A 26682-nucleotide genomic window follows, 5' to 3' on the forward strand; every position below is an offset into this window, starting at 1 on the left:
TCATTCTCTTAGTTTATTCTTCTATTGAATTCTTACTATGGAAGCCGTGGGGTTTAGCTTTTTTATTTTTTTCTTGCCCACCAATATATATATATATATGTATCATTTTGTCCTATCAATAGTCAAATATAGTTATAAATTTATGTAGATCAAAATTTAGTGTCTATATTGTTATGGCTCAGCAAACACTATTCAGAGCTTAGATAATTAGTGAGCTATGATTACTTTTCACCTCCTGCTTGAACAACTCTTGGTTATTGCTGGTGTTAATAACTACCATTTTCATAAATTTTCTTTTTCTCTTATTAAATATAACTAAAAATTCTGTGCCAGTTGTCTAAATTTACTCTCAAGAAGTTAAGATGCATCATATACATATATAAATACTATAATTAATTTTATTTCATTAAAGATATTTCTCCAAGTGTCTTCTGACATTTTCCAATGTGGATTATATGTCCTCTATGATCTGTATACACCTGTAGTGTTGAGATCTTCAGTCATCATGCCATGTGTAACCTTTGCTTCTCTGCTATGCTGGATCTCCCTGTTCCTCTTTCTCTTTCTTCATTTACTCTCTGGTTTTGGCACAGCACATCAACAAATATCTTCCTCATAAAAGGTGCATGGTAGGGAAATATTTTGAGAACTCAAGTGTCTAAAAATATCTTTACCTACTCTTGTAGTGGATTGACAATTTGATTGGGTATAAAATCCTGGAATGAAAATAATTTTTCTTCAGTATTCTGAAAATGACTTCATTGTCTTCTAATTTCCAATGTTGCTATTAAGACCAAAACCATTCTAGATTCTTTTTTTTCTCTCAAGAGACTTAAAGAATATTAATTTGTCCTCAGACATTGAAATTTTGTGATAATGTACTCAACATAATCATCAGATTGTTAATTCTTCTAACCCATGAACATGGGACATCTTTCCATTTATTTGTGTCCAATTGTTTTCATCAATGTTTCATAGTTATCATTGTAGAGATTTTTCACTCCCTTGGTTAAATTTACTTGTAGATATTTCTTTTTTTTTTTTTTTTGGCAGCTACTGTAAATGGGATCACTTTGGGTTTTTTCAGATATATCATTATTAGCATATATAAATGCTGTTTGTTTTCATAGGTTGATTTTGTATCCTGAGACTTTGCTGAATTTGCTTATTAGGTACAGCAATTTTTTGTTGTTGTTGTTGAGTCTTTAGGGTTTTCTATATATATGATCATGCCATCTGCAAACAGGAATAGTTTGACTTTCTCCTTTCCAATTTGAATGTTGTCTAATGCTTTATCTTGCCTTATTGCCCTGGGTAAAACTTCCAGTACTATTTTGAATAAGAGTGGGGAAAGTGGACATACTTGTCTTGTTCCAGATCTTAGGAAAAAGCCTTCAACTTTTTTCCATTCAGTATGATATGAGCTGTGAGTTTGTTATATATGGCCTTTATTGTGTTGATGTACATTCCTTCTTTGCCTAATTTGTTGAGTGTTTTTTATCATGAAGGGGTATTGAATTTTATCAAATGCTTTTTCTGCACCTGTTGAAATGATCATATAGTTTTTGTCCTTCATTCTGTTCATGCGATGTATCACATTTACTGATTTGACTATGTTGAACCATCCATGTATTCCTGAATGAATTCCTTTTGACCATGGTGAACGATCTTGGTAATGTGTTGCTGGATTTGGTTTGCTAGTATTTTGTTGAGGACTTTTGCATCTATGTTCATCAGAAATATTGATTTGCAATTTTCTTTTTTTTGTTGTATCCTTTTCTGTTTTTTGTGTGAGGGTAATACTATCCTTGTAGAATGAGTTCGGAAGTATTTCCCTGTCTTCAATTTTTGGAAAAGTTTGAGAATAATTGGCATTAGTTCTTCTTTAAATGTTTGGTAGAATTTGGCATTGAAGCCATCTGGTCCTGGGCTTTCTTTTGTTGGGAGAATTTTACTTGCTGCTGCAACCTCATTACTCATTATTGATCTGTTTAGGTTTTCTAATTCTTTGTGATTCAAATTTGGTAAGTTGTGTGTGTCCAAGAATCCATTTCTTCTTGATTTTCTGGTTTGTTAGTGTATAGTTGTTCATAATAGTCTCTTACAATCCTTTGTATTTCTGTGGTATCAGTGGTAATGTCTTCTTTTTCATTTCTGGTTTTATTTATTTGAGTCTTCTCTCTTTTTTTTTCTTTGTTAGTATAGCTAAAAGTTTATCAATTTTGTTTATCTTTTTGAAAAACCAACTCTGTTTTGTTGATTGAATTTTTTAAAATCTCTAATCTACTTATTTCTGCTCTGATCTTTGTTATTTCTCTCCTACTAATTTTATATTTTGTTTGTTATTGTTTTTCTAGTTCCTTGAGGTGTAATATTAGGTTATTTGATGTCTTTCTACTTTTTTTGATGTAGGCATTAATTGCTATAAACTTCCTTCTTGCAACTGCTTTTGCTGTATCTCATAGGTTTTGGTATGTTGTGTTTTCATTTTTATTTGTGTCCAGGAATTTTTAACTGACTTTTTAATTTCTTCTTTAACCTATTCATTGCTTAAGAGCATGTTGTTTAATTTCCTTGCTATTTGTACAATTTCCAATTTTTCTTCTGTTTTTGATTTCTAGTTTTATTCTGTTGGTATTGGGAAAAGTAGTTAATATGATTTCAATATTTTTGAATTTGTTAAGACTTATTTTGTGACCTAATATGTGGTCTATTCTAGAGAACATTTCATGTGCTGCAGAGAAGAATGTGTATTCTGCAGCTGTTGGATGAAATTTTCTATAATGTCTGTTAGGTCCAGATGGTGTAGAGTGGAGATTAATTCTGATGTTTCTTGGTTGATTTTCTGTCTGGATGGTCTAACTTTTGCTGAGAGCAGGGTGTTGACGTTTCCAAGGGTTATTGTATTGAAATTTATCTCTCTCATTAGATCAAATAATATTTGCTTTATATATATGTAGACTCTTGTGTTGGGGGCATATTATTTAGAATTCTTATATCCTCTTTGTTAATGTATCCCTTTATCATTGTATAATCACCTTCTTTATCTTTTTTATTTTTACTGTTTTTAACTTGAAGTTGATTTATGTGATATAAATGTAGCTACTCCTGATTTTTTTGGTTTCCAATTACCTGGAATATCTTTTTCCACTCCTTCACTTTTAGCGTATGTGTGTCTTAATATGTGTAGTGAGATTCTTGCAGGCAGCATATTGTTTTGTTTTGTCATCCATTCAGCTACTCTGTCTTTTAATTGGGGAGTTTAATCTATTCATATTTAGAGTTATTATTGACAGATAGGGACTTATTACTGCCATTTTGTTACTTTGTTTCTGAATGTGTTGTAGATCCTTTTCTCCTCTCTCACTGTCTTCCTTTGTGATTAAGTGATTTTCTCTAGTAGTATATTTTGATTTCATGGTATTTATTTTTAGCATATCTATTATAGGTTGTTGTGTTATGGCTACCACGAGGCTTTCAAAAAATCATGTTATAGTTATAATAGGTTATTTTTAATTAATAATTTAACTTTGATTGCTAAGAAAAGAGAAAGAAACCAAAGCAGACTCTACACTTTGATGTCATTTCTTCCACCTTTTGACATTTTGTTGTTTAAGTTACATCTTTTAATATTGCCTACCTCTTGTAGAGTTGTTATATTTGTTATTATCGTTAATAGATTTGTATTTTAGTCTTCATACTAAAGATATAAGTGGTTTATTCACTACACTTATGGCATTGGGGCAGTATGAATTTTTCTGTGTACTTACTTTATTAGTGGTTTTTATACCTTCAAACATATTGAAGAGCTCTCTTTAGCATTACTTGTAAGGTAGGTCTAGTATTGATGAATACCCTTAGCTTTTGTCTGCTTGGAAAAGTCTTTATTTCTCCTTCTTCTTAGAAGGTTAGTTTTGCTGGATACAGAATTATTGGTTGACAGTCTTTTTCCTTCATCACTCTGAATATATCATCCCATTCTCTTCTAGCCTGTAGGGTTTCTGCTGAGAAACCCACTGAAAGCTGTATTTGGATGGCTTTGTTGAATGTTATATGTTTTTTTCTCTTGCTGCTTTCAGTATTCTTTTTTTTTCTTTGGTTTTTGATAGTTTGATTATGATATGCCTAGGGGAATTGCTTTTTGCATTGAATTTGATTGGTGACCTCTGAGCTTCCAGTACCTGGATGTTGTCACCTTTTTCCATACTTGTGGACATTTTTAGCCATTATTTTCTTTAAAATACTTGCTAGGTCTTTCCCTCTCTCATCTCCTTTGGGCATTCTAATTATGCATAGGTTATTTTACTTCATCTTGTCCCAAAATTCCTGCAGGCCTGTTTCATTTTGATTTATTCCTTTCTCTTTTTTCTTCTATGATTGGCTAATTTTGTATATTCTGTCTTTGAGCTCACTGATTCTTTCCTCTGCTCAATCAAGTCTGCTGTTGGAGGTTTCTGTTGAGTTTCAGTTCAGATAATGTATTCTTTGTTTCTAGAATTTCTACTTTTTTAATGATTCTCTTTTTTTTTTTTTTTTTTGTCTAACCTCTTTCTGATACTGGATTGTTTTCTAAAAATCATTTAATATTCTATCTGTATTTTCTTGTGACTACCTGAACTTCTTCAAGAGGATTATTCTGATTTCTCTGTTAGACTTTTCATAAATCTGCCATTCTTCTGGGTCTATTGCTGGAGCATTGTGGGTTTCTTTTAGTGGTGTCATATTTCTCTTTTCTTTCTTAATCTTTATGTCTTTATATTGATGCCTGCATATTTGAGGAGATGGTTATGTCTTCTAGGGTTTTTTTTTTTTTCAATATGAAGAAAAGGCACAACAAATTTCATTATTCAACATGATGGGAAGAGCAAAGCATGGGGGAATCACAAGAGAGTAATGTCTCAAACAGCCAGTGGTGATAAAAGCTTATATCCCAACGTTCATGAGAGAGAGAAAGTGGGGGAGAGGTAGAAGCCCCAGGGCAATGTCCCGACACCAGGTTTCTCTGAAGTTCTGGGGGCAGGTGTTGTCACAGGAGAAAGAAGGAAGTCAGAAGTTAAAATTAAATAGAGATATCTTGTATGCAAATGAAAATACTTCAGGTGATCTCACAGCTGCTCTCAGAAATAAAAGATAGTAGCCAAAAGAGGGGTGCCTCAGAGGGAGCCTGGCTGTTTGCATTTACAAATGTAAATTTCTTTCCACAAAAAAACAGCCATCTAGCTAATCTTGTTTTTTCAGTGTTTCTGAATTAACCATCTTGAAATATATCAAAGAAATATATTTGGGGGCCAAAATATTTTACTTTCCTTTCACACTTTAATTTTTAGAAAGTTTCACAGATTAAAATAGGATTGGCAGGTATAGAAAGGTTTGGGTTAAATGTTTCTAATAAGAGATAGGCAAAGGTAAAAACATAAATTGGAATAAGCAGAAAAAACAAATCGTAGTACACCATTGGAGTATAAATTGGAGTACAAACATACGTTGTGAACAGTGATTTTTCTTCAAAACCAAGATCACTTCAGCCTGCAGTTTCTTAGGAAAAAAGGCAGCTTTGATTTCTAGATATTTCAAGTCAGAAGTGTAGGGAAAGAAAAAATGAAAATGTTAGTCTGGAGAGTCACAGCCAGATACTGGAGGAAATTAAAAATTCAGGATTCAGTCCAATACTCAAAAACGATGGACTGGTCTAGAATCTAAAAACAAGTTTACTATAGTTTTTCTTCTGCTGAAACATAAATTCTTCTCACTCCATGTCCTGCCTTTCTACCAAAGAGATTGATGAAAAGCCTAATTCATTTGCAAAAGGAGTTTAGTCTCTGGCTTAATTATTTACATAAAGTACAGCAAGAATAATGATTTATCATATAGGCTCTTTTGAAATTGGCTCTGCTGAGACTTTTATAAGGAATCTCAGATTAGATTTTTAAAAACCTCTTGAGGCTCAGGAAGCCAAGCCAAGGATTTGACTCACACTCTGATTACCTGAAAGTGTTGGGTAAATTCCTCTTTTCTGGAAGTTTCCAAAATATTGATGCTCCTAGGCCTGTCAGGTAGTGACATTCTTTACTTATTACAAGTCCAGGAACCCTGTAATCATGTAGACTAGGTATCAGGCCCGTCTTTCCAAAGGGCTTATTACTGGCTCCATAAAAGGCTGCCCTTAATTCCTTAAAGGGATCTGGTCATATCTGAAAATATGATATCCCAATTAAAGCCTTGGTAAAATAACTAGTGTCTCCAATTTGTCCTACCACAGAAGAATCTTATTGAACTTATGCAAATAACTATATTGCTGTAAAATAAGAATACTCATGCTTATTTTCAAGATTTAGGAGACATCAAGTAGAGAGAAAAGTAAATGTTTCAATTTTGCTCAAAAGTATACTTTATCAAATAGACCAAAACAAAGAAAAGTTATTTGAAGTCTGGAAAACAAACATTAAAAAGTTAGCAATGTTTCAAATAAAAAGTAAAAAAAAAAAAAAAAAATCATTTTAGTCTTTATCAGTTCAGTCCCATGTAATTATTCTTATTCTGCTTGATGTTAGGTTAGCAATTTTATTAGTCCAGTTTTTTCCACTGGAGTTCTGGAGTTATTATCCAATCCAATTGAATACTTTCAAAGTCATCAGCAGAGGTTTATGCTCCAGAGTAACTACCAGAGTCCTGCTATCTTTTTTGTGAACTTCTTTGAAGAAATAACACTTTAGGATTTGTAAAGACCTTTTAAAGACAGTACTTAACCAAAGCAATTTACTGTGACATGACTAAAGACACAACTGACATAAAAAAACTTTGGTGATCTCCATGACCTACAGCAATGTTTCATAAAAGCCATAACTACGACTGATGACATGTATCAAGACATATCAGAACTTCAGGAATTTCACACAATTTTGAAAAATATTATAACACGTTCATACAAATATAAAGTTACATATTGAGGGAAAAAACTTAAAATTTTTAACTGAGTTTTTCTAAGTAATTTAAAACCTAATAAAGACATAGAACCGGTTTCTCACTCTTTCCTCTCCTATTTATTTTATTTTATTTTATTTTTGCTGTTTACTCAAAAGGGGAATGAAAATCTTTTATCTATATGAAAATCTCATTTAAGAGAAAACCAAATTTCACTTTTGTACCAGTATACTCAATACTAAAGCTAATTTCAGTAAAATTTATAGTAAACAAATCTATCCAATCTCAGTCAGTTTTGAGCATACAAGACTTCTATAAACTTTTTATAATTTTAAAAAATTATATACACCTAGTTATGTCTATAACATTTTTTTAAAATTTGAAATAACCCTTGAATACCCTTTAAATCAGACAAACTTTTTACTTTAACAAAAACCACACCACATCTTTATGCCCCTTTTATAACTTTCTTTACAAAAAAGCATATTCTACTCTCTTCTCATCCTACTTTCCTTAAACACTCTTTACATAAAATTGTTTTTCTTAAACCTAGCAGTTTTAATTATATATATTAACTACAATTTTAACTCTTAGTAACCCTAATTTCTACTGAAAAACACAGGAAACAAGCAATTTTGAACTGTTTTACATTAAAATTTGTTGATCAAGAAGACATGTTTCCCATTTTTTTAAACAGATCCAAATATATTTAGCCTTTTCTTTTATCACATAAAAATAGAAGGTCAAAGTATATAAACTTAAACATATATATACTAATTCATGTTCTACTATTTTAACTTAGAAATGACTCAGACATTTATGGTTAACTATGACTTAATTTAACATGAGAATTTTTGAAATGATGACAATTCATTTATAAGTATTTAACCCATTCACATTTGTCTAATTTACTTATACCAAGCTAAACATTTATCAACCAGTATTAAGTAAGGCCTTTGAGATATTGGACATAGCTATCCTTTCTCTAGCTATCCTGGGTCCCAAGTACCCAAATGGCATCTAGGCCCATGTGGCTTCCAGGGCAGCCATGTGGAGCCCCTGCAAAGGTAATGTCTGAAGGATATTATCCTTCCCAGCATGGCCAGGAGACAGTGTCCAGACAGGGTGAAGACCATATTGTGTTTTGTCCTGCAGCTGGTGGCCCATGCACTGTGGACACAGTATGTCCCCTTGCCTCATTATGACCATCTTTCTAGACCTTGGAATTCAGAGTCTTAAAATCAAAGACAAGTTTACAAGACACATGCAAGTCTTTGGGGGCAGCCCAGCAGCCAGTCCTCACAACTCTTAGTTCATAAATTAATTAAGTATCAAACATATCACAAAAGCAACAACTTTATGACTTTAAAAATCAGAGACAATATAAATTTGTTTTGACCAATAGTCAAAAATGTCTAAATTAAATTCTGAAAACATATCTATTTTACCAACCATTTCAAAAACTAGCCTCATTTACAAAAGTCACATGAATTTGAAAAGCATCCAGGCCTATCCACTTGAGTGTGCATTATTTATAAGTTGATTTCATACCATGCAGACAATACACAGACAAGTCTATAGACATAAACATGTGGACACAACATACAACATACAGCTTACACATGTATATATGTATACATAAAAAACAGAAACAGATAAAGATAAAATATAAAATTCACTAACTTCAAAGGAGAGTTGGATTCAAACCATGTTTCTTAATGAAACAGGTCAGAGCTTATCTGCCCCATGAGGCAGGTGCCCTCACCATGTTTTAGAGAAAGGAAGGTGGCGAATTTACATCTCAAAGCACAGAGGAAGAATGCAAAGCTTTTCCTAAAGAGTTTAAGTGTGTCAAAGACACAGAGAAAGGAACAGAAAAAATGGACGCCAGGACAAAATAAAGTCATAGAAATTCACCATTGGATTTTAAAAGGAGATAATATGAGCCTAGGAGAAAATTCAGGAGTCTATTCAAAATAATCAGTTGAATGCCAGAAAATCATATTTTGAAGACCATCTAGTTAGACAGGTTGTTTTAAATCTATTTTTTGTTTCTTAACTGGGTTAGTGAGCTAAAGGCTGAGCCAATTAACAAATAGGGACAAAGCCATTCAGTTCTTAGGGCTCCTAGAGGAAGGCAGCAGATCCCAAAAGAGGTTGGTTGGCATGCCATGGATGGGTTTCTCATGAGGCCTCAAAGTCTTTGGTGCAAATGCCAACAAGAGAAGCATTAGAGGGAGTGCATAGTTAATAAAGATTCAAGAAAAAAGGGGTTCAGAAAAGTTTTATAATTTTTGGTTTTTTGGTGGCCGGCCAGTATGGGGATCCAAACCCCTGATCCTGGTGTTATAACACTGCACTCCAGCCAACTGAACTAACTGACCAGCCCCCTATAATAAGTTTTGAAAGTGCAAAGTGAAAGTTCTCTAGCTTCCTTCTTCTTTTTCAAAATTGTTTTGGCAATCCAAGGCACTTTTCATTTCCATATAAATTTTGGGATCAGTTTGTCAATTTCTTCAAAAAACCCTGGTGAGATTTTTTCATGTGGATTGTATGGAATCCATAGATCAATTTGAGGAATACTGCCATCTAAACAATATTATGCCTTTCAATTCATAAATATGGATGTCTTTCCATTTCATTAGATATTTAAAAATTGCAATATATTTTATGGGTTTTTGTGTTAAAGTCTGGCACTACTTTTGTTAAATTCCTAAGTATTTTTTTCTTTTTGATGTTATTGTAAATGGAATTATTTCTTAATTTTATTTTCACACTGTGCATAGCTAGTATATAAAAATTCAATTGATATTTGCATATTGATCTCATATCTTGAAACTTTGTTGTATTTATCTATTCGTTCTAATGGTGTTTTTTAATGGTTTCCTTAGGATATTCTACATAAAGGACCATGTCATCTGTGAATAGAGTTAGGTTTACTTTTTCCTTTCTTTTCTGAATGCCTTTTATTTACTTTTCTTGCTGATTGAACTGGCTCATCCTATAGTATACTGTTGAGTAGAAGTGGTGAGAGCAGATATTCTTGGCCTGTTCCTGAACTTGGGGTGCATTTAGTCCTTAAATCTTAAATATGATATTCACTGTAGTTTCTTTGTAAGTATTCTTTCAGATTCAGAAAATTCTCTTCACTTACAAACTTTTTGAGAGATTTTATCATTCATGGATGTTTAATTTTGTCAAATGCTCAGGGAGATTTTGTTCTTTATTCTGTGTAATGTAGTGTATTACATTAATTACTTTTCAGATGTTAAACTGACTTTGAATTCCTAGGATAAATCACACTTGGTCATGGTACACAATCCTTTTTATATGTTTTTGGAGTTGTTTTGCTAATATTTTGTTGAGGACTTTGCATCTATATTTATGATGTATATTGGGCAAATTTTACAGCATCAGACAAGATTATCTATTTTGCAGGGTTATCAAAAGGATCAAAGTTTAAAATTTCTAAATATTCTTTGCAAAGTATTCCATTTCCAAAATCATAGTGAGGTATGTCTTTGCCATGGTGACATGATAAGTCTCTGTCATCAGGAAGCTTGCCATGTTCAGTGAATGAACAGATTCAGTAACATCAGTTCCTTCTAAATGGGTCAGGATTTATCTTAATATCTCAAGTTATTAGCAAAAAAAAAAAAAATCTGTAGATGATTCCCCAGAAGCTCTCACTATTTTAAATACAATCAGTTATCAATTACCTGTGATTAGAGTAGCAAAACCCTCAGACAAACCTCATTTACCATTTTCAGTGACGATTTCAATATCATCTCCCTCTAAACATTTTAATCAACAAAAATATTGCTGGAAATTTTGGGGTGACATTGTAGTGATTCTTCTGTGGAATTGTGACTCTGTTTTTGTATAGTCCCCAAATCTGAAATAAGTTTTAAATTTTTAAGTGGGTAAAAAATTTAAAAAGAGTATTTTTTTGACATATGAAAACTACATGAAATGCAAATTTCAGTTTCCATCTATAAATAAAGTTTTATTGAAACATAGCCGTATTCATTTACTTATTGTGTATGGCCACATTCACATGCAACATTAGAGAAGTTGCAACATAGCATTTGCGATATAGACTGAATTACCTACAAAGCTTAGAATATTTATTATTTAGTCTTTCACAGAAAACATTTGCTAAACCCTACTATAGATTATTGATCAACTTTTTTTCTGCTTCTTTGCAACTGTAGTAATTTCTGATTAATTGCCTGATGTAGATATAGGTTATAGAGATTTTGGATGATGGTATCTTTCTCAAAAGAGTATTAAGTTTTAGGCTGGAAGGCAGTCAATTTGCCAGTGTATCACCCTTAGCACGTTGAAGTTTGATTTTAGGCTCTATTAGGGAAGGTCTATTGTTTTGTCCTTCATCCTAGGGCATAGCCTTTACTGCTATGACATTGTCCTTATACCCAGGGTGTGGTCTTTTTTGGAGTCTCTACCAAAAGTCTGGAGACTCATCAAGTATTCTCTACAATCAGTGGACCTAAAATGTCTGTCTCTCTAGCAGTGTGCTGCCACTAAAATCTCTGTTCAGCTCTCTAGCTTCTAAGCAGCTCTCTTTGCTGGGTCTCTCAGAGTCTTGTGCTACACACATACAGCTTGGGAGCTGGCTCTGAAAGGAATTTTCACGCAGTTTTTAAGTTCCTTCTGTTAGATTCCTCCTTTCTGGAACTCTGTCCACCAAATCCCAGTTGCCTTTACAGCTCTGAACTCCCATCTCCGTCTCTGCTGCCCAGCGAGACTGCCACTGTGATTGGATGTTCTTTCACTGCGCTGTGGTTTGGAAAATGCCCTCAGGGTAAAAGCTGGATTGAACGTGCAGCTCATCTAATGTGCTTCATTTCTTATGTGTTTCCTTTCTGTTAAGAATCATTGCTCAACATTGAATACTGTCAATATTTTATCCAGCTTTTAGAAATGTTCATGGGGGAAGGTTAATTCTATCCTAGCTACTCTATCATGATCAGGTCCAGACCCATTATTTTTTTTAAAAAATACCTTTTATGTCAGAATATATATACATAAAATTGCTAGTCAGCATGTGTGCTGAAAGGTATATCTTATTACACCCATTCTTATTGATAAGGAAACTGATGCTCAGAAAGTTTAAGAGAATTGCCTAAAATTAACCTAGCTAGTCAATAGAGCTAGAATTGGAAATGAGATTACTTTGGCTCCAATTTCGACTATAACAACCTGCCTATCTAGCCACTGATAAGTCAGTGTGTAAGTTCCACAAGAGTCACTGCAATTTCACCCCAAAATTTCCAACAATATTTTTGTTGATTAAAATATTTAGAGGGAGATGGTTGAAATCATCAGCTGAAAATGATAACTGAGGTGTGTATGAAGGTTTTGTTACCCTAGTCACAGGTAATTAATAACTGATTGTATTTAAAATAGTGAGAGCTTCTGGGGTATCATCCACAGATTTTTTTTTTGCTAATATCTTGGGGTATTAAAATAATCCTAACCCATTTAGAAGAAACTGATACCACTGAATCTGTTTCTTCACTGTACATGGCAAGCTTCCTGTTGACAGAGACTTAACACGTCACCGTGGTGAAGATGTACCTCACTATGCTTTTGGAAATGGCACACTTTGCAAAGAATATTTAGAAATTTTAAACCTTGATGCTTTTGGTAATACTGCACAATAGATAATCTTGTCTTTTCCTGCAAAATTAGCCCTTATTCACACCTAACAACACTAATGTCCTTGTGTAACCTTCCATCTCTCTAAGTAGGAAAGGTCAATTATAAACCTGCAAACAGCATTCTGAGTTTCCCCCAAAGGAATAAGTTTCCAAAATACAAAAGAAAAAAATTACATAAATAAATAGAAAAATGGTTTAAAGTATGTGAAGTCTTTAACATCTGTTGCCTATTGTTCGTTTCCCTGTTCTGTGCATATTTTTCATATCCACTAATACCATTTACAGACTACATATATTGATAAGGGCTCAGTGAAGTTCCATACTTCGGTATCCCAATCATATATCCATTTCCTGGATGTAAATTTAAAGACCTACTCATTCTGCTCCTCTTCCTTTTCACCTCTTGCTGTAATCTGAATGTTTGTCTCCTCTGAAGCTCATGTTGAAATGTAATCCCCAGTACGGTATTTTAAAGGTGGTGCATTTAAGAGGTTATTGAATCATGAGCGCTAGGCCCTCATGAATGGATTAATATATTCATGGTTTAATGGGTTAACAAATTAATGAGTTATTATGGGTGTGCATTAATAAAGAGAGCACATGAACACCATATGTGCCCCTTACACCTTGGACTTCCCAGGCTCCGAAGCAGTAAGAAATACATTTCTTTTCTTCATAAATTACCCAGTTTCAGTTATTCTTTCATAAGCAACAGAAAATGGACTAATACACCTCTCCACAAAATTGCCACCAGCTTTATTTAGCTTTCTTCTCTCTTACATTAGTTCAGTGATGTAAGTAAAAACCCTGAAAGCTCCATCATTCTAGATGACATGTGTTTAGTATTGCATGTTGAGTAGATTCAATCAGACTTAGGAGAGAAAGAAAAAGATTAGGGGAATGACACAGGGAAAGGTTATGGGCCACTGGGCATTTGCAGCAGCACAAGCAATTCCAGGCAACTGTTCAGCAGTTTGGGGAGGATCATCAGTCACTTTTGGAGCATGACTCTGAAGCTTTTATCCAGTACAATGCACAGGTGCAGTCTATGCTAAACAGATTAGTCAAAATGCCTGGTGACTCTGAGGTCTGAATCACAGGCAAAATTTCACTCTTCCCTACATGAGCAGAAATGTCTTCAAAATGAGCAACATTAAAGAAGGTGTAGCTGATAGCCAACTTCAGCTTCTTTAAGGAATTCAGCAGACCTAATGTGTGTCTTAAGAGAAACTCAGGTGATATAATGGTAAGAGTGCCAGAACTCTTCGTGGGATGGAAATTTTGCAATAGCATTGTGCCACTAATCACAACAGGTAAGGGAGGGGTAAGCTGAGTAGTAAGTGTGACCCTGGATCCCAAATGCCACCACTAAAAAACTACATGCAGAACCCCAACCTATCGCCTTCATCTCCTTTCCTTTTGGTCAGAGCTCATAGAAGATGAATTTTGAGGCCAGAAGACAGACAGGACTCTTGCAGCAGAAAAAAGGGAAATGGGCCTTCTCCATTCTTTTCTGTTGAATTCCACGTCAGACACACTACTCGGACACTTGCACTGCTGACACCTGTTTCCCTATCTCTCAAATGCTGATTAGCTACTTTTTAAGAGATGAGCATGGAGCGCAGAATCAGAGGGTAAGAAGAGATCTGATGCTGTATCCCCCTACAATATGGAATAATAAAATCATAAGGCTTGAGATTGCTTTGAGGTCTTTTCTTACCTGCAGGATCGAAATTTTACATCTCTCCTCTTGTTCTTCTCTCCTGACTTCTCTCCTTCCTGACTCAGTGGAGATTTAGATCATTTGGATGCAGTAATCTCTCTAGAGAAATGACCAGATGCAAATGCAGACATTGAAGTGCAGACACAGCACTGAGTTGTGACGTGCCAAAGCATTCAAAGAGAAGCAAGCCAAATATGAAAGAAGAGGGCACTGAAGCAACCAGTCACTTAAGGCAGACACCTGAAATTACCATAAATGTTGTTTTAATAGAGAAACCCCTACCATGATTTGCTGCCTGGTTTAGTTGAAGTGCATTTTATTCACGTCTGCTACATTTGGTGGGTACCCCAAGGGCAAATTCATTGTGCAGGCTATTGGAATTTTAATGGCCATGAGATTACAGGCCTTGGTCCTGTTTGTAACAATTCTTCAGAATGTCCTGTGCAAATCCAAGGTGGAAAAATCTGAGAATGAAAGTTTGTTGAGGCAGAATGGGACAATGTTTTAATTATAAAAGGGAAAATGTTCTAATTTTGGATAACTTTTGTAGAAAGAGACGTCAAGGATATTTCAGGTAGTAAACAGGTTTTATAAAAATTGACATATAGGTTGGAGAGGTTTTGTGGGTACCTATTTCCTCAGATTTTTGATGATTAATAAAAAGGATTCCCAACATTGTTAAAGGGATGGGAGCTTACTTGTTAAATGAGCAATGAATCTTGTTTTTTTAATCCTTCTCTCCCTTTTCCTCTTTGTTGAGAAGACATAGTCCATTCATTTTTTGAATGCTGTTTTCTCCCCAACCCCTTTCTGTGGCAGATCCTATTACTGATATTGTTTCTTTGCTTGTTTCCAGGGCACTTGGATTCAGTGGTGGTATCGGCATGCCTTTCTGTGAACAAATTTATCTATTAAACTTACCCAGGGCAATTAATTCCCCATACTGCAATGAAGTGAGAAAAGTTTTTAAAATACGTATCATTTTTCTTTTTTGTCTTTTTCGTGACCGGCACTCAGCCAGTGAGTGCACTGGCCATTCCTATATAGGATCTGAACCCGCGGTGGGAGCGTTGCTGTGCTCCCAGCGCCGCACTCTCCCGAGTGCACCACGGGCTCGGCAAAATACGTATCATTTTTCAATGCAAGATTTCTATCCAGGCAATCCAGATAAAGGAAAATTTGAAAAATATGTATCTCTTATAGTCAATTATTAATTGGGATCTCCATCAATAATTATAAGAGATGTCTAGGACAGAAAGTCAGTTTCCTTTGGTAGAAATGGTCTTGTTCAGGTCTAAGATTTCTGTGGCAGATGAACAGGGTTTTCCCTTTTGGAGGTGGAGGACCATTGACGGAGCCCTCAGACCCCCAGGTGTGTGGTTTACCACATTTAATTCTTACAACACCCCTGAAAGGTAGATACGAGTAGTCCTATTGCACAGAGCAAAACGTCTCAGAACTTAAGTAAATTGCTTAGGGTCTTCCTGCCAGTAAGTTTCAGAGGCGCCATCGGAACTCACAGGGCTGCGTTGCCCCTAACCGGGACGTTTGGAGTTGGTCGGATATGTTCTTCCCAGTTCCCAGGATGATTCTTTATGAGAAGTTATTTCTCCTCCCGTTTTCTCAGGCCCATGATGGCGAGTGGAAGCGTAATACTTAGGATACTCAATTTGGGTATCTAATCCGGGGCCAGTTTGTCTTGGCGTCTTGTCGCTGTCCCGGGTTGGTGGTGCTGGATTCCGCGGCGCCTCGGCAGCGGCGAGCAGTACCCGAGAACTTCGCAGGGAGGGTCTGTCCCCAGCCCCACCCTAAAAAAGCCAAAAAAACCAAACCATCACCGCAGCCACCACCACCTAGACCGTGGGCCTCTGTGGACGAGGGAGAGAGGGTCGGGGGCACTGGGCACCCCGGGAGCGCCCTCTAGCGAGAGCAACGCGCGCCGGGCCCTGCCCCCGCCCCCCTCGGCCGCCGCCACCGCCGCGGCGCCCCCGCCCGGCGCTCGGGGTTCACTCTCGGTCTCTCACTCGGTGAGACACAGACGGCAGCTTTGCGAGCGAGCGAGAAGGGACAGGCTGAGGCGGCGCCAGCACCACTGCCGCCGCTCGCCCCGAGAAGACCTGGGCGCGGGGACAGAAGGCGAGCCCGGAGCCGCATCCCCTCTCCGCGCAGTCCCCCCGAGCAGGCGGGCAGCTCCGCGCTCCCGCACGACACCCTTTGCAGCCACTTCGCGGGGCGTGCCAGGACTTGGGGACGCGGCTCGGGAAGAGCCAGAGTGGGAGGCGGCGGCGGCACCGGAGCGAGGGGGCGCGCCCTGGGACCGGAGCGGAGTGAGTGGCGGGCCGGGCGCGGCGGCCGTAGCCGCGGGTGCCTACCCGCCTCGCCGCTTCGCAGGCAGCACCGCCTCCCGGGCCGCGGCCGCCCGGCCGGGTCCTCTGCGCGTTCCCGGGCCCGGAGCCAGCGCGCGATGCGCCCGGCTGCCTTCTGATCGCTGCCGCGCCGCCGCCTCCGCCGCGATGATCCCCCCTGAGCCGCCGCAGCAGCAGCTGCAGCCGCCGCCGCCGCCAGCCCCGCCGAACCATGTGGTGACCACCATCGAGAACCTGCCGGCCGAGGGCAGCGGCGGGGGCGGCGGGAGCCTGGCTGCCTCCTCCCGGGCTGGCGTGCGCCAGAGGATCCGCAAAGTGCTGAACAGGTGAGCGGCGGCGCCGGGCGAGGCGCGGGGGGCAGGGGTGCGGGCGCCCGGCCCGGAGTCCCCTGCGTCCCTCCGACCTCCTGGGGATCCTTTGGGACTGGGTCGCGGCCGGGGGAGACTGAGGGGCTCCGGCGACGACCCGTCCCGCGCCGGCGGTGAGGCCGCGGCAGCTGCGTCCCGGCGCGGGGAGCCCTGGAGTGCCGGAGCCGCGGGCCGGCCCGAGGAGGGAGTTCGGGCAGAGGCGGGGCTCTTCGGACCTAGCGGCACTCTCGCCCTCGCACGCGCCGGCAGCCTCACTTCCCCTTCTCATCCGGACCCCAGCTTTGCTCTCAGGGGCCGGAGGGGACCTGGGAACATGGCCCGGGCGGAGGCGGGAAAGGCGCGGGGCTGCGGAGATGGCGTGGAAGTCGCCGGCCTCGAGCTGTCGCCCGCCCCGCCCCAGCCGTTCCGACCCCCTTGCCGGGGGATGGGGTCGCGGCGAGAGCCCGGGCGGGCGAGAGGGGAAGCCGCTTCTCCTGCCTGACGCTCCGGTCGCCGCTCCGACTCTTCCTGGCTGGGAGCCGGGAATAGGACGCTAGAGGCCTGGACTCGACCCACGCAAAGTGAAAAAATGTTGAGCGAAGGGTGTGAGAAGGCGGCGCCCGGTCATTCCGAAGCTGGCGGAAGCAGGAGGAGGCGGGCTCCGGTGACCCGCGCCTCCAGTGCTGCAATCTGCGTAGTGGATCGATCAAGGACAGGGGCGTTTTAGGATAAGGACCCGGGTTAACGTGAAAATGCCACCTAAGCGCCCCGAACTCAACTGTGATGGGAAAGGGACTTTTTCTAATGAACTAACTTGAAATGGTGGCGAGCTGACGTGAAAAAATCACGTAGCGGATGGGCTGTGTGTTTTTGTTTGGGTGCGTGTGTGCTTTGCTGTGCATCTGTGGGGACAACTCTTCCAGTCGCTCTGTTCGTACAGGTTTCTGTGTGGCACTGTTTTGGATAGCAGAGATTCCCCCAAGGAATTCACAGCGAACTGTCTGGGGCTTAAAGCTTTAGCGGGAACACAAAATATGTACAGAAAGAGAAACTTGAAAATTATCCTTATTTTGGGATAATTTAGTTATGTCAAACTCCAAACCATTCAAAAATCCCTTGTGAAGACTTACCGTGTATATTATCCTACTTGTGGATACTTCTGTATGTTTCCATTTATTATCAAGCAAGAAGAAATTCACTCTGAAGTGAGACATGAGTTGGTAGTAGAAAGTCAAGTCTTTGATTTGTAGCTTAGAACACCTTCCAAAATAATTGCATTTAAAAGATAATGAGCAGAATAAATGAAGAAGATGCTGGCTCAGTACATATTATGGGTTTCCTATTCTTTATGAATACCTGTGGGTTTTTTTTTTTTTTTTTTTTGAATTGTAAATACTTTGGTACTGGCTGTTCACATTTTTAAGCAAAATAGGTTTTTAGTTATTAATTTCTCTCATGAAAGTACAAAAAACTGGTGCAATAACTAATAGTTATCTTTGCTTACTTATAAGCTATTATTGATTCCGTGTGGGTTATTTCTTGATATGTAATGAATCTTAGAGTTCAGAGTAACAAGATCCCTGAGGTAGGCGTGCAGGAACTCATGTGGTCATTATCCCCCTTCCCCTAGTCATGTGGCTTGCTGCAGAACCATTTATCTCCTTGTGTCTCAGTTTTTTAATTTTAAAAATATGTTTAATAATATGTGTCTTACCTCCTCTACTGAAGAAAACACTTGGAAAAGTTTAAAGCTCAACACAAATTCATTTATTCAACTCATTTTGGTTGTCTAAGGTGAGTCTGTGGGTGCAAACATAGGTAAATAAAGTGAAGTCATGACACATTGTGGGTAGAGCTTTGTGTTTTACTAAGCCTTCGGTGATCTGTGACTTGAGCTGTACTGTACCTAATGTGTAGAGGAGGAACTTAGACTTAGGTTGGGTCAATGACATTTCATCTCAGGTCCATCTATGAATAGAACCCTAGGGTTATAACCTTTAGACTTAAACAAAAAGAATTACTTATTTGTCTTTCAAAGTTCTTTAGAATTTTCAATATAATATTTTGTATTGAGCAAGTGGCTTTTCCTTATTCTTAAAGTATAAGAAGAAAATATTTCTTTTAAGAAAGAATGTCTTAACTAAGGAGACCAAAAGAAAAAAAAATCAGAGTGAATTTTAAAATCTCAGGGGAATAATTCTTCAGCATGCTAATGGGCTTGGCTCTTGTGCCATGATGATTTCACTATGAGAGAGCATTAGTGGTGGCTGCTGAGTGACTAAGCTCTAAGGACAACTGTGGGGGAGAGTGGAATTTTAGAAATTCTGTGCAGTGCTTAGGTGTTGCTTTCTTCTGGTTTGGACCCTCATGGCGTGTGGGGCTGGTCAGTAACGACTATAAGGCGGGTCCACTGGGGCCTAATGATAAACATCTTTGTTCATTTTCTAAAAACTCAAGATCTGCTCACTTTTTCCTTATTTTTTACCTCTTTTTTTCTTTCTCCTCTTTACTTAATACTTCACTTTCCTTCACCCACATTGGCCTATCCACTCAGTGTTTTCAGTTGTTTCCTTTTATCTACCCCCTGCATACAGCAGCTTAGCTTCTAGCAGCAAGTAGTTCCAAATCCGAAAGCTAGGAGCCAATATAAAAAATATCAGCTTTTGGCATGCAAATAACACAGTTGGCAGCATTCTGTTGCTGTGAGCTGGTTACGAGAGTTTCTTCAGTGACTGAATGGAGTGCTGCACCACCTTCAGTGGCTCACATCGCCTTGGGCCATAGGGGCAGTGCTGAGAGACAAGATGACACAACAGGATGAGGAGTGTTAGACTGCGAGCAAGGCAAGCCTGGTGAATGCCCGCCTCTGGTCACAGTCTATAACAGCAGCTACCTGCCACCTCACAGGAAGAAATGCAAACACAATGCCATCCATATCCTGTGTACCTAGGAATAGTTAAAGAAAGAAGTACTGATTAATAATTAAGGTACTTGCTCTCAAGAAGCTTAGAATGAAAATGCAGTGTTATCTTAATCAAATCTGTCTTACCTTATCCTGCGTCATTTTCTTTTTTTAACATAGCTGCATATCCTTGCCCCTTATTTTAAAGGCTTATAGAGTTGGATTGCTGTATTTTGTACATGACAATGGGGACAACTCATTGATGATTGACTATCCCCTTTCTGTGAGGCAATTAGATTAGAATATAACAGTATCCAAGATTTGTGAAAGAGGAAGTGCTAGATAATTTTTTAAAACCAATTACTGGAGTGTGTCACTTTCTTTCCCCTGTCCTACTCAAAATTTTGAGGTGGGATGTGAGAAATACAAGATGATTTAAATGCTGGGATAATTACTACTTCTTTAATTTCCAAAGACGTGAAATGATGTATTGGTTCAAATGAGGAAAAAAATCATGGCAAACTCTTCTTTGATTATTTCTTAGCATGGGATAGTGTTTATTACCCTGCTACAGGCAAGCAAGATACAGCAAAAAGAAAATATGCCAAAGACAGCAGTTGATGACCCTCTCACAGAAACTGCTGATCAGGTAGATTTCATAGAAACATACAGGAGTAGATACTGACCTATATGTTAAAGTGCCGGAAGATTTTCTCCTTTAAAATGATTACTTAATGAAATATTATTGAGAGACAAGTGATAGCTTGTTTTGTGTTTCACATATGTGTGTTTTTATTTCCTTTTTCCCCACTTGAAAATTATTTTCAGTGCTTGACAAAAATAACCATGAATTTCTAGTTTTGATTCACTTTCTTCCTAATAAGGCAAATACTGGATTGTCTCAAGTTATAAAGGAGTTTCTGCCTTTTTGAGTGTTGTAGTGGGGATGTTTAATCATTAGAACGGAATCACTAGTGACTGTTGGTCATCCATTTATTTGATTTAGTAACTGATTTCCATCTTACTTCAGATTTATTTTACTGATTTTCAAATTTCTGAAACTTTTTTGAATTGCAAACTAAGAAGCATTAAGGATAATACACAGGAGAGTTGGTAGCAAGCCTACGTAAAATCAATGTCCAAGTGGGAAAGTTACTGTGTAAGACGGGACAATACATATTTCTGAATCTTTCTGAATAGTTAAATAAGATAGACAGAACATCATGAACCAATGGAATGGCTGCCAAGGAACAGGGTTATGCCTGAATGAGGTATTATTAGATACAGTTGATGAAGACATGTATTATAATTTAGATGATCATTTCTGATTGAGTGAGAAGGTTTTGTTAAGAAATTGATAGTGAGGCTCTCCTTAAATTGCTTCTTCTAACAGATGTCAACATGAAAAGAGGAAGATCAGCCAGTAATGAGGATAATTGGTACAAAATATCCCAAATGGAACAGGGTGGTGTGATCAATCACAGACGTTTCTAAGATCAGTAGTAAATAAAGGATATCTGAAGGATGCATTTATTTTTAACTGAAAGGACAAAATTATCAAAATAAAAGAGCATCCAGTGTACTTGTATTTATGCACAGTGCTTGGAGAAATGAATGTTCATATCAAAAGAATATTTAGATTACCTTTGTTAAAGATGATGCTTTTCCAAGTAATTTATGTGTAATAAAATGGATTTACCTTTGTGCAGTTTTTCTTTGGCCATTTACTTTCTCAAAATCCTTCAGTGCCTTAGGGCCATCATAGCAGATGTCTAATTTTACTTTTCACTGCTGTGTATGTAGATGATATAGAAAATATAGTTGGCTTCCCATATAGTTCTGAAGTTACTGAATGCAAGCACTAGTTTATTATTTATTTGCCGTTTCTCATTAAAGTAGAATTCAGAATGTGAAAGTTCTATCACCAGGTTTTAGTTTAGCTTTCTTGTTCATTTGAGTTCAGGCCAATGAGCATTCACTGTACATTGTTCAAACACATCATTTCTTGATGATGCTTCTAACCTTCTAAAAAAGTTTGCTTAGGAAGTTGGATTCCAGCTGACCAGGGAAAAAACCCCATAAATATCTAGCGTATTTCTTGACTGTTGCATGAACATATACAAGTACATATTCATTTATGCTTGAGCAATAACTCTCTGATGAGCCCTCGTTTGGAAGACACATATGTTAAAAACATTACTCTTGGACCTCAAAATCTTACTGGGGAACTTGAAATATGTATTGCTATTTAGAACAAAATATTATAATCCATAATCTGAATTGTTACTCATAATGCCTAACTGGATGCTTCCACGCGTCTAGATACTAGAATCATGTAAATAAGTTGTTCAATATGCAATCCATATTAAACTGCTTGTTCTGACATTTTGGCCTCATATGGGACTATTTATGTGCAATAGTTAAGAAGAAATTTCACAGGATATGTCAAGGAGAACACTGAAAATAAATATGCTTTAGAAAGTATTTTCTTAGAAAAAGTCACATCTCAATCAGTGGCAATATGAGTGTAATTTATTTAAGTATACTATTATTTAAATTTCTAAAATGTTTTTTTCTATTGAATTTAAATTCTAAATTTCTCTCAAGAAAATTTACCTATGTGACCCTGTAATGATTAAAAAAATACTTTAAATATCATTTTGCAAGTTCTGAGATTACGAGTTACCAATTACTACTACATTTTATTTTAAACAAATTAATTAGGGAAACCTACTACAATTGAATAAACACTTAATAGATTTTTAAAAACCAAATCAAACCAAATTATATCCAGATTTAGAGTGACAAGGGGATACTATGCATAATGTCCACGACTTTGGGATTTATTTCATAAGACAAATCTCTTCCCCTTGTTCATTGATTCATTCATACAATCAGTCTTATTCAATGAGTATTTAAGGAGTGCCTACTATATGCTGGTCACTGCTGGATTACAGTGATAAGCAAGACAGCCACAGGCTGGTGTGGCCTCTGGGTGCCATTGGTGGAGTTTCTGTTATTACCCTTTCAATATAACCCATCAAGTAAGCAATTTAAATAAGGTAGAAATAAAGATAACATACACCACTTCTCAAAAATGGTTAGATTTTCAAGCTGATCTAACAAGAAATCCCCATAAGAAACCTGTTTCACCTTTAGGAAAACTACACAGGAAGAAGATAGAACCCATGATAAAATTACTGGAAGTGTACACAGGTTCAAGCAGCAGACCTTTCTTGATGAATACATTTGAGTTTGTTTCACTTAAGGCTTTAAAAAAAAAAAAAAGAGGATCAGCCATTAATGTTCGTCTAACTTCAGAGAGTTAGAAAAAAAAGGAGAACAGATTTGAATCCCATCCTGCTGTTCAGGGTGAACATTTCAAGGTCATTGCCATGTAACTCAGGAACATACAGTTTTCTGAAAATATTAATGTGCTGACAGTGTATAGACAATTTTGTGGGGGCTTGGGCACAATTTATGCATTGCAGATAGGAGAGATTTAAATTATGATATGAACAAGAGGATGAGTTGGTGGAAGGACTGGATACTTCATTTATTCACTTTATTTATTTATTTAACTTAATATGACCTAATGCATGTTTGAGTTAAAATTAGCATTTAGGCAATGGCTCAAATGTTTTAAATTTTAAGTTATAAAACGTACGTTTTATATTATAAAACATTACATCATATGTTATTCTTCTAATAATAAAAGTTATCATTATTATCATTTTCCAGATGGGGAAACAAATTTATGTGGTCACACAGCTAAGTGCTTTTATAAGAGCACAGAGGAGGCAGAGACCATGCTGGGCTGCAGACAGGGCAGGAGGGATCAGGGATGGCATTTGCCCTTGGCATTGAAAGATGGGTAGCATGGGAACATGTTCAAAGAAGGGGAAGAGAGAAAGGATGAACCAAATATAGAAGTAAGACATTGAGGGAGGATTAAGTGTCCAGTTTAATGATATTATAGGATGTGTTGATATAAGGGGTAGTAGAGTGAATTAAGGCTATCATTGTAGGGTGTGGTGAGATAATGGAAAGCTTCGGATACTCCAGTAAGCAGTTTCAGTTCATTCTGTGGGGTATTATTATTGTGGGTTATTAAGTAGAGAAATAATGTAATCAAAGATGTGTCTGAACATCTATAGGACAGAAGGAATGGGAAGTGACTGGAGTTTGGGGATTGGTTAGGAGGGTACTACAGTCATTTAGGGGAGAGAAGTCTAAGTGGGATGGAGGCAGCCAGGATGGGAAAGGAAGTGCTGTGATTTGAACAGAATATGGACCAGGGTCAGGGAGAGGAAGATTAGCTTATTTTGGAGAAGGCACCCAACAGTGCCTGGAACACAGTGGGTATTCAATACAGGTTTGTTGAAAGGTTCTTTAAAAGCTGCTACAGGGAAGAGATCTGCTCACCAAGGCCAAAGGGGCTGAGGCTGCTAGGTGAGCTAAAGAGGTGATCAGGACAGCAGCTACTTAGAATGTGGTTTGGAGACCCGGACCACAGACTGTGTGACCAGACTGTGATAAGAACAGAAATAAAAAGTAAGCATTTAGAAATATCAACAGCAGTTTGACAGAGCACTTTTATGTCTTTTGTTCCAATATTAAAAAAAAAAACTGGGTCTTGTATTTTGGTAAGTTTTTGTTGTTTTGCTATTTTGTTTTTCTCATAATTTATTTTTCTTGTATTTTACAAAAGTATTTTCTGCAATGAATTGAAAAACAACTACTATTTTACAACAGAAAGTTCGAGAAGCACTGTCCCTGGCCAGATATCCAAGTGGGAATAACAGTGAGTCTGTATTTTGAGAGTACATCTAATCACGGACAGGGTCTTCATCATCGGGGCCTTAGGCTGGTGCTAGTTGTGGCCCTGCAAATCTGTACGCACTAACTGGGGATGTGGAGGTAATAGGGTGAGGCTGATGATAGCTACATTAAGTACCAAGGCTGCAGCAAATGACCTGGAGTTTAGTTGGGGCTCCTGCCTTAAAGGGGGCCCCCTGGAATGTTAGGCAGTGAAACTATTTAGAAGTGAGAAGGGGCATCCAGGACAGCAGCGTGGATCTGCGGAATGGGCTGTAAGTGCAGCATTCTACCTCTCAGTTATCATACAGTTACAGAGAGCATATTCTGGGTCTGAGTGACAGGAAGGTGGGGCAGGGTGACATGGGGGCCCAACATGAGTAGCCAGACCACTGATAGGGCTTTACTTCAAGCTCTGAGGAGCACAGACAAGGAGCAGCTCAGCCACTCAACAAATAATTACTGAGCCAGGTGAGAGGCACAACCTAGATATTGGGGATACTTCAGGGAACAAGATGGAAAAGACCTCCACTCTCATGGAAATTATATTCCAGTAGGGAGGCAGGCAGTAAACAAATACATAAGGAAGAGATTCAACAATGACAAATACTGTGAGAGAATTAAAGTGGGGTGATATGGCAGAGAGGTAATGGTTGGTACTTTAACTTCAGTGGTCAGAAGTGACATTGAAGCTAAGATCAGAATGGCCAGAAGGAACTGGCCACTAGAGGGTCAGGAATAGGGACATTCCAGGTAGAAATGCTAAGATGACACAAGCAGACATAATGAACTGGAAGAAAGGGAAGCTGGAGTATAGGAAGCAGGGAGAGTGGGAGGATGGAGATCACAGAGGGAGGCAGGTGCTAAGTCTATGTGGGCTGGACAGCAACTGGGAGCTTTTTAGCAGAGGAGTTATATGGTTAAAGTTTTGAAAAGCCCAATCTGGCTGCTGTTGGAGAATGGATTGTGCGAGAGCTACGTGGCTACTGGAGGAAACAGATGTTGGAAGATTGACTGGCCAGTAGCAATGGCGGTGGAGAGAAGTGGCTACATTTTGGAGTGATTTACATTGGAAGGTGGAGTCCACAAGACTGGATGAGTGATTTGATCAAGCAGCTGAGTGAGAGGAATAAAGAAAAATTTCTGACTTTTTGAGCTTCAGCAGTTGGGTGGGTGATGGTGCCATTTTCTAAGATGGAAAAGACTGAGAGAGGATCATGTTTGTGGGTTGAAAAGTTTACTTCTGGCAAGTTAAGCTAGAAATGTCTAGTGGAAATGTCAAATGAAAGCTAGAGTATGGAATTCTGGGAAGAAATCCAAACTTAGGATTTGGATTTGGAATCCTGGATAAGATTGCCTGGAGACAGAGTGAAGATAGAGCAGAAGAGGGGTCCCAGACATGATTCAGGGAGCACACCACCTTCAGAGTCAAACAGAGGAGGGGGACCCAGCAAAGGAATTGGAAAAGGAGGGAAACCAGGAGAGTGTGGTGCCCAGAAGCAAAGAGAAGAAAGCATTTACAGAGAAAGGCAATAAACAGTCCCTGTGCTGAGAGTAATTAAGAAAAGGGCAGAGAGATGACCAGTGGCTTGCAATAGAGACCACTGGGGGCCGTGACAAGCACAGGCTCAAAGGTGCAGACAGAAACCTGGATGGAATGGTTTGGGAGGGAATGTGAGGTGGGGGATTCCAAACATGACTTTTGAGAAGTTTTGCACTAACAAGGAGCAGAGAAAAGAGAGTCTTTTAATAGGGGAGATAATACAACAGGTCTGTGTGCTGATGGGAATAATACAGTGGAGAGGGAAAAATTGCCTGTGCAGGAAGGAGTGGGATATAGGAGTGAAGCCTTAAGAAGGCTCAGATGGTGGGTCCAAAGCACAGGAGGGCAGGGTTGGTCTTTGAGAGCAGCCAGGACGCT

At 38.4% G+C, this 26682-nt stretch overlaps 1 protein-coding gene across 1 annotated transcript in view; it reads left to right on the plus strand.

Moving 5' to 3' along the window:
- Window positions 1–16841: 16841 nt before the first annotated feature.
- Window positions 16842–26682, plus strand: part of SLC35F1 (solute carrier family 35 member F1) — a 391743-nt gene continuing 381902 nt past the window's right edge. Inside the window, exon 1 of the mRNA XM_063098127.1 lies at window positions 16842–17020. Coding sequence (XP_062954197.1) covers window positions 16842–17020 — 179 coding nt within the window. The remainder of the gene's footprint in view (window positions 17021–26682) is intronic.

This window comes from Cynocephalus volans, chromosome 5 (assembly GCF_027409185.1).
Source record: "Cynocephalus volans isolate mCynVol1 chromosome 5, mCynVol1.pri, whole genome shotgun sequence".
Classification (NCBI taxonomy): Eukaryota; Metazoa; Chordata; class Mammalia; order Dermoptera; family Cynocephalidae; genus Cynocephalus; species Cynocephalus volans.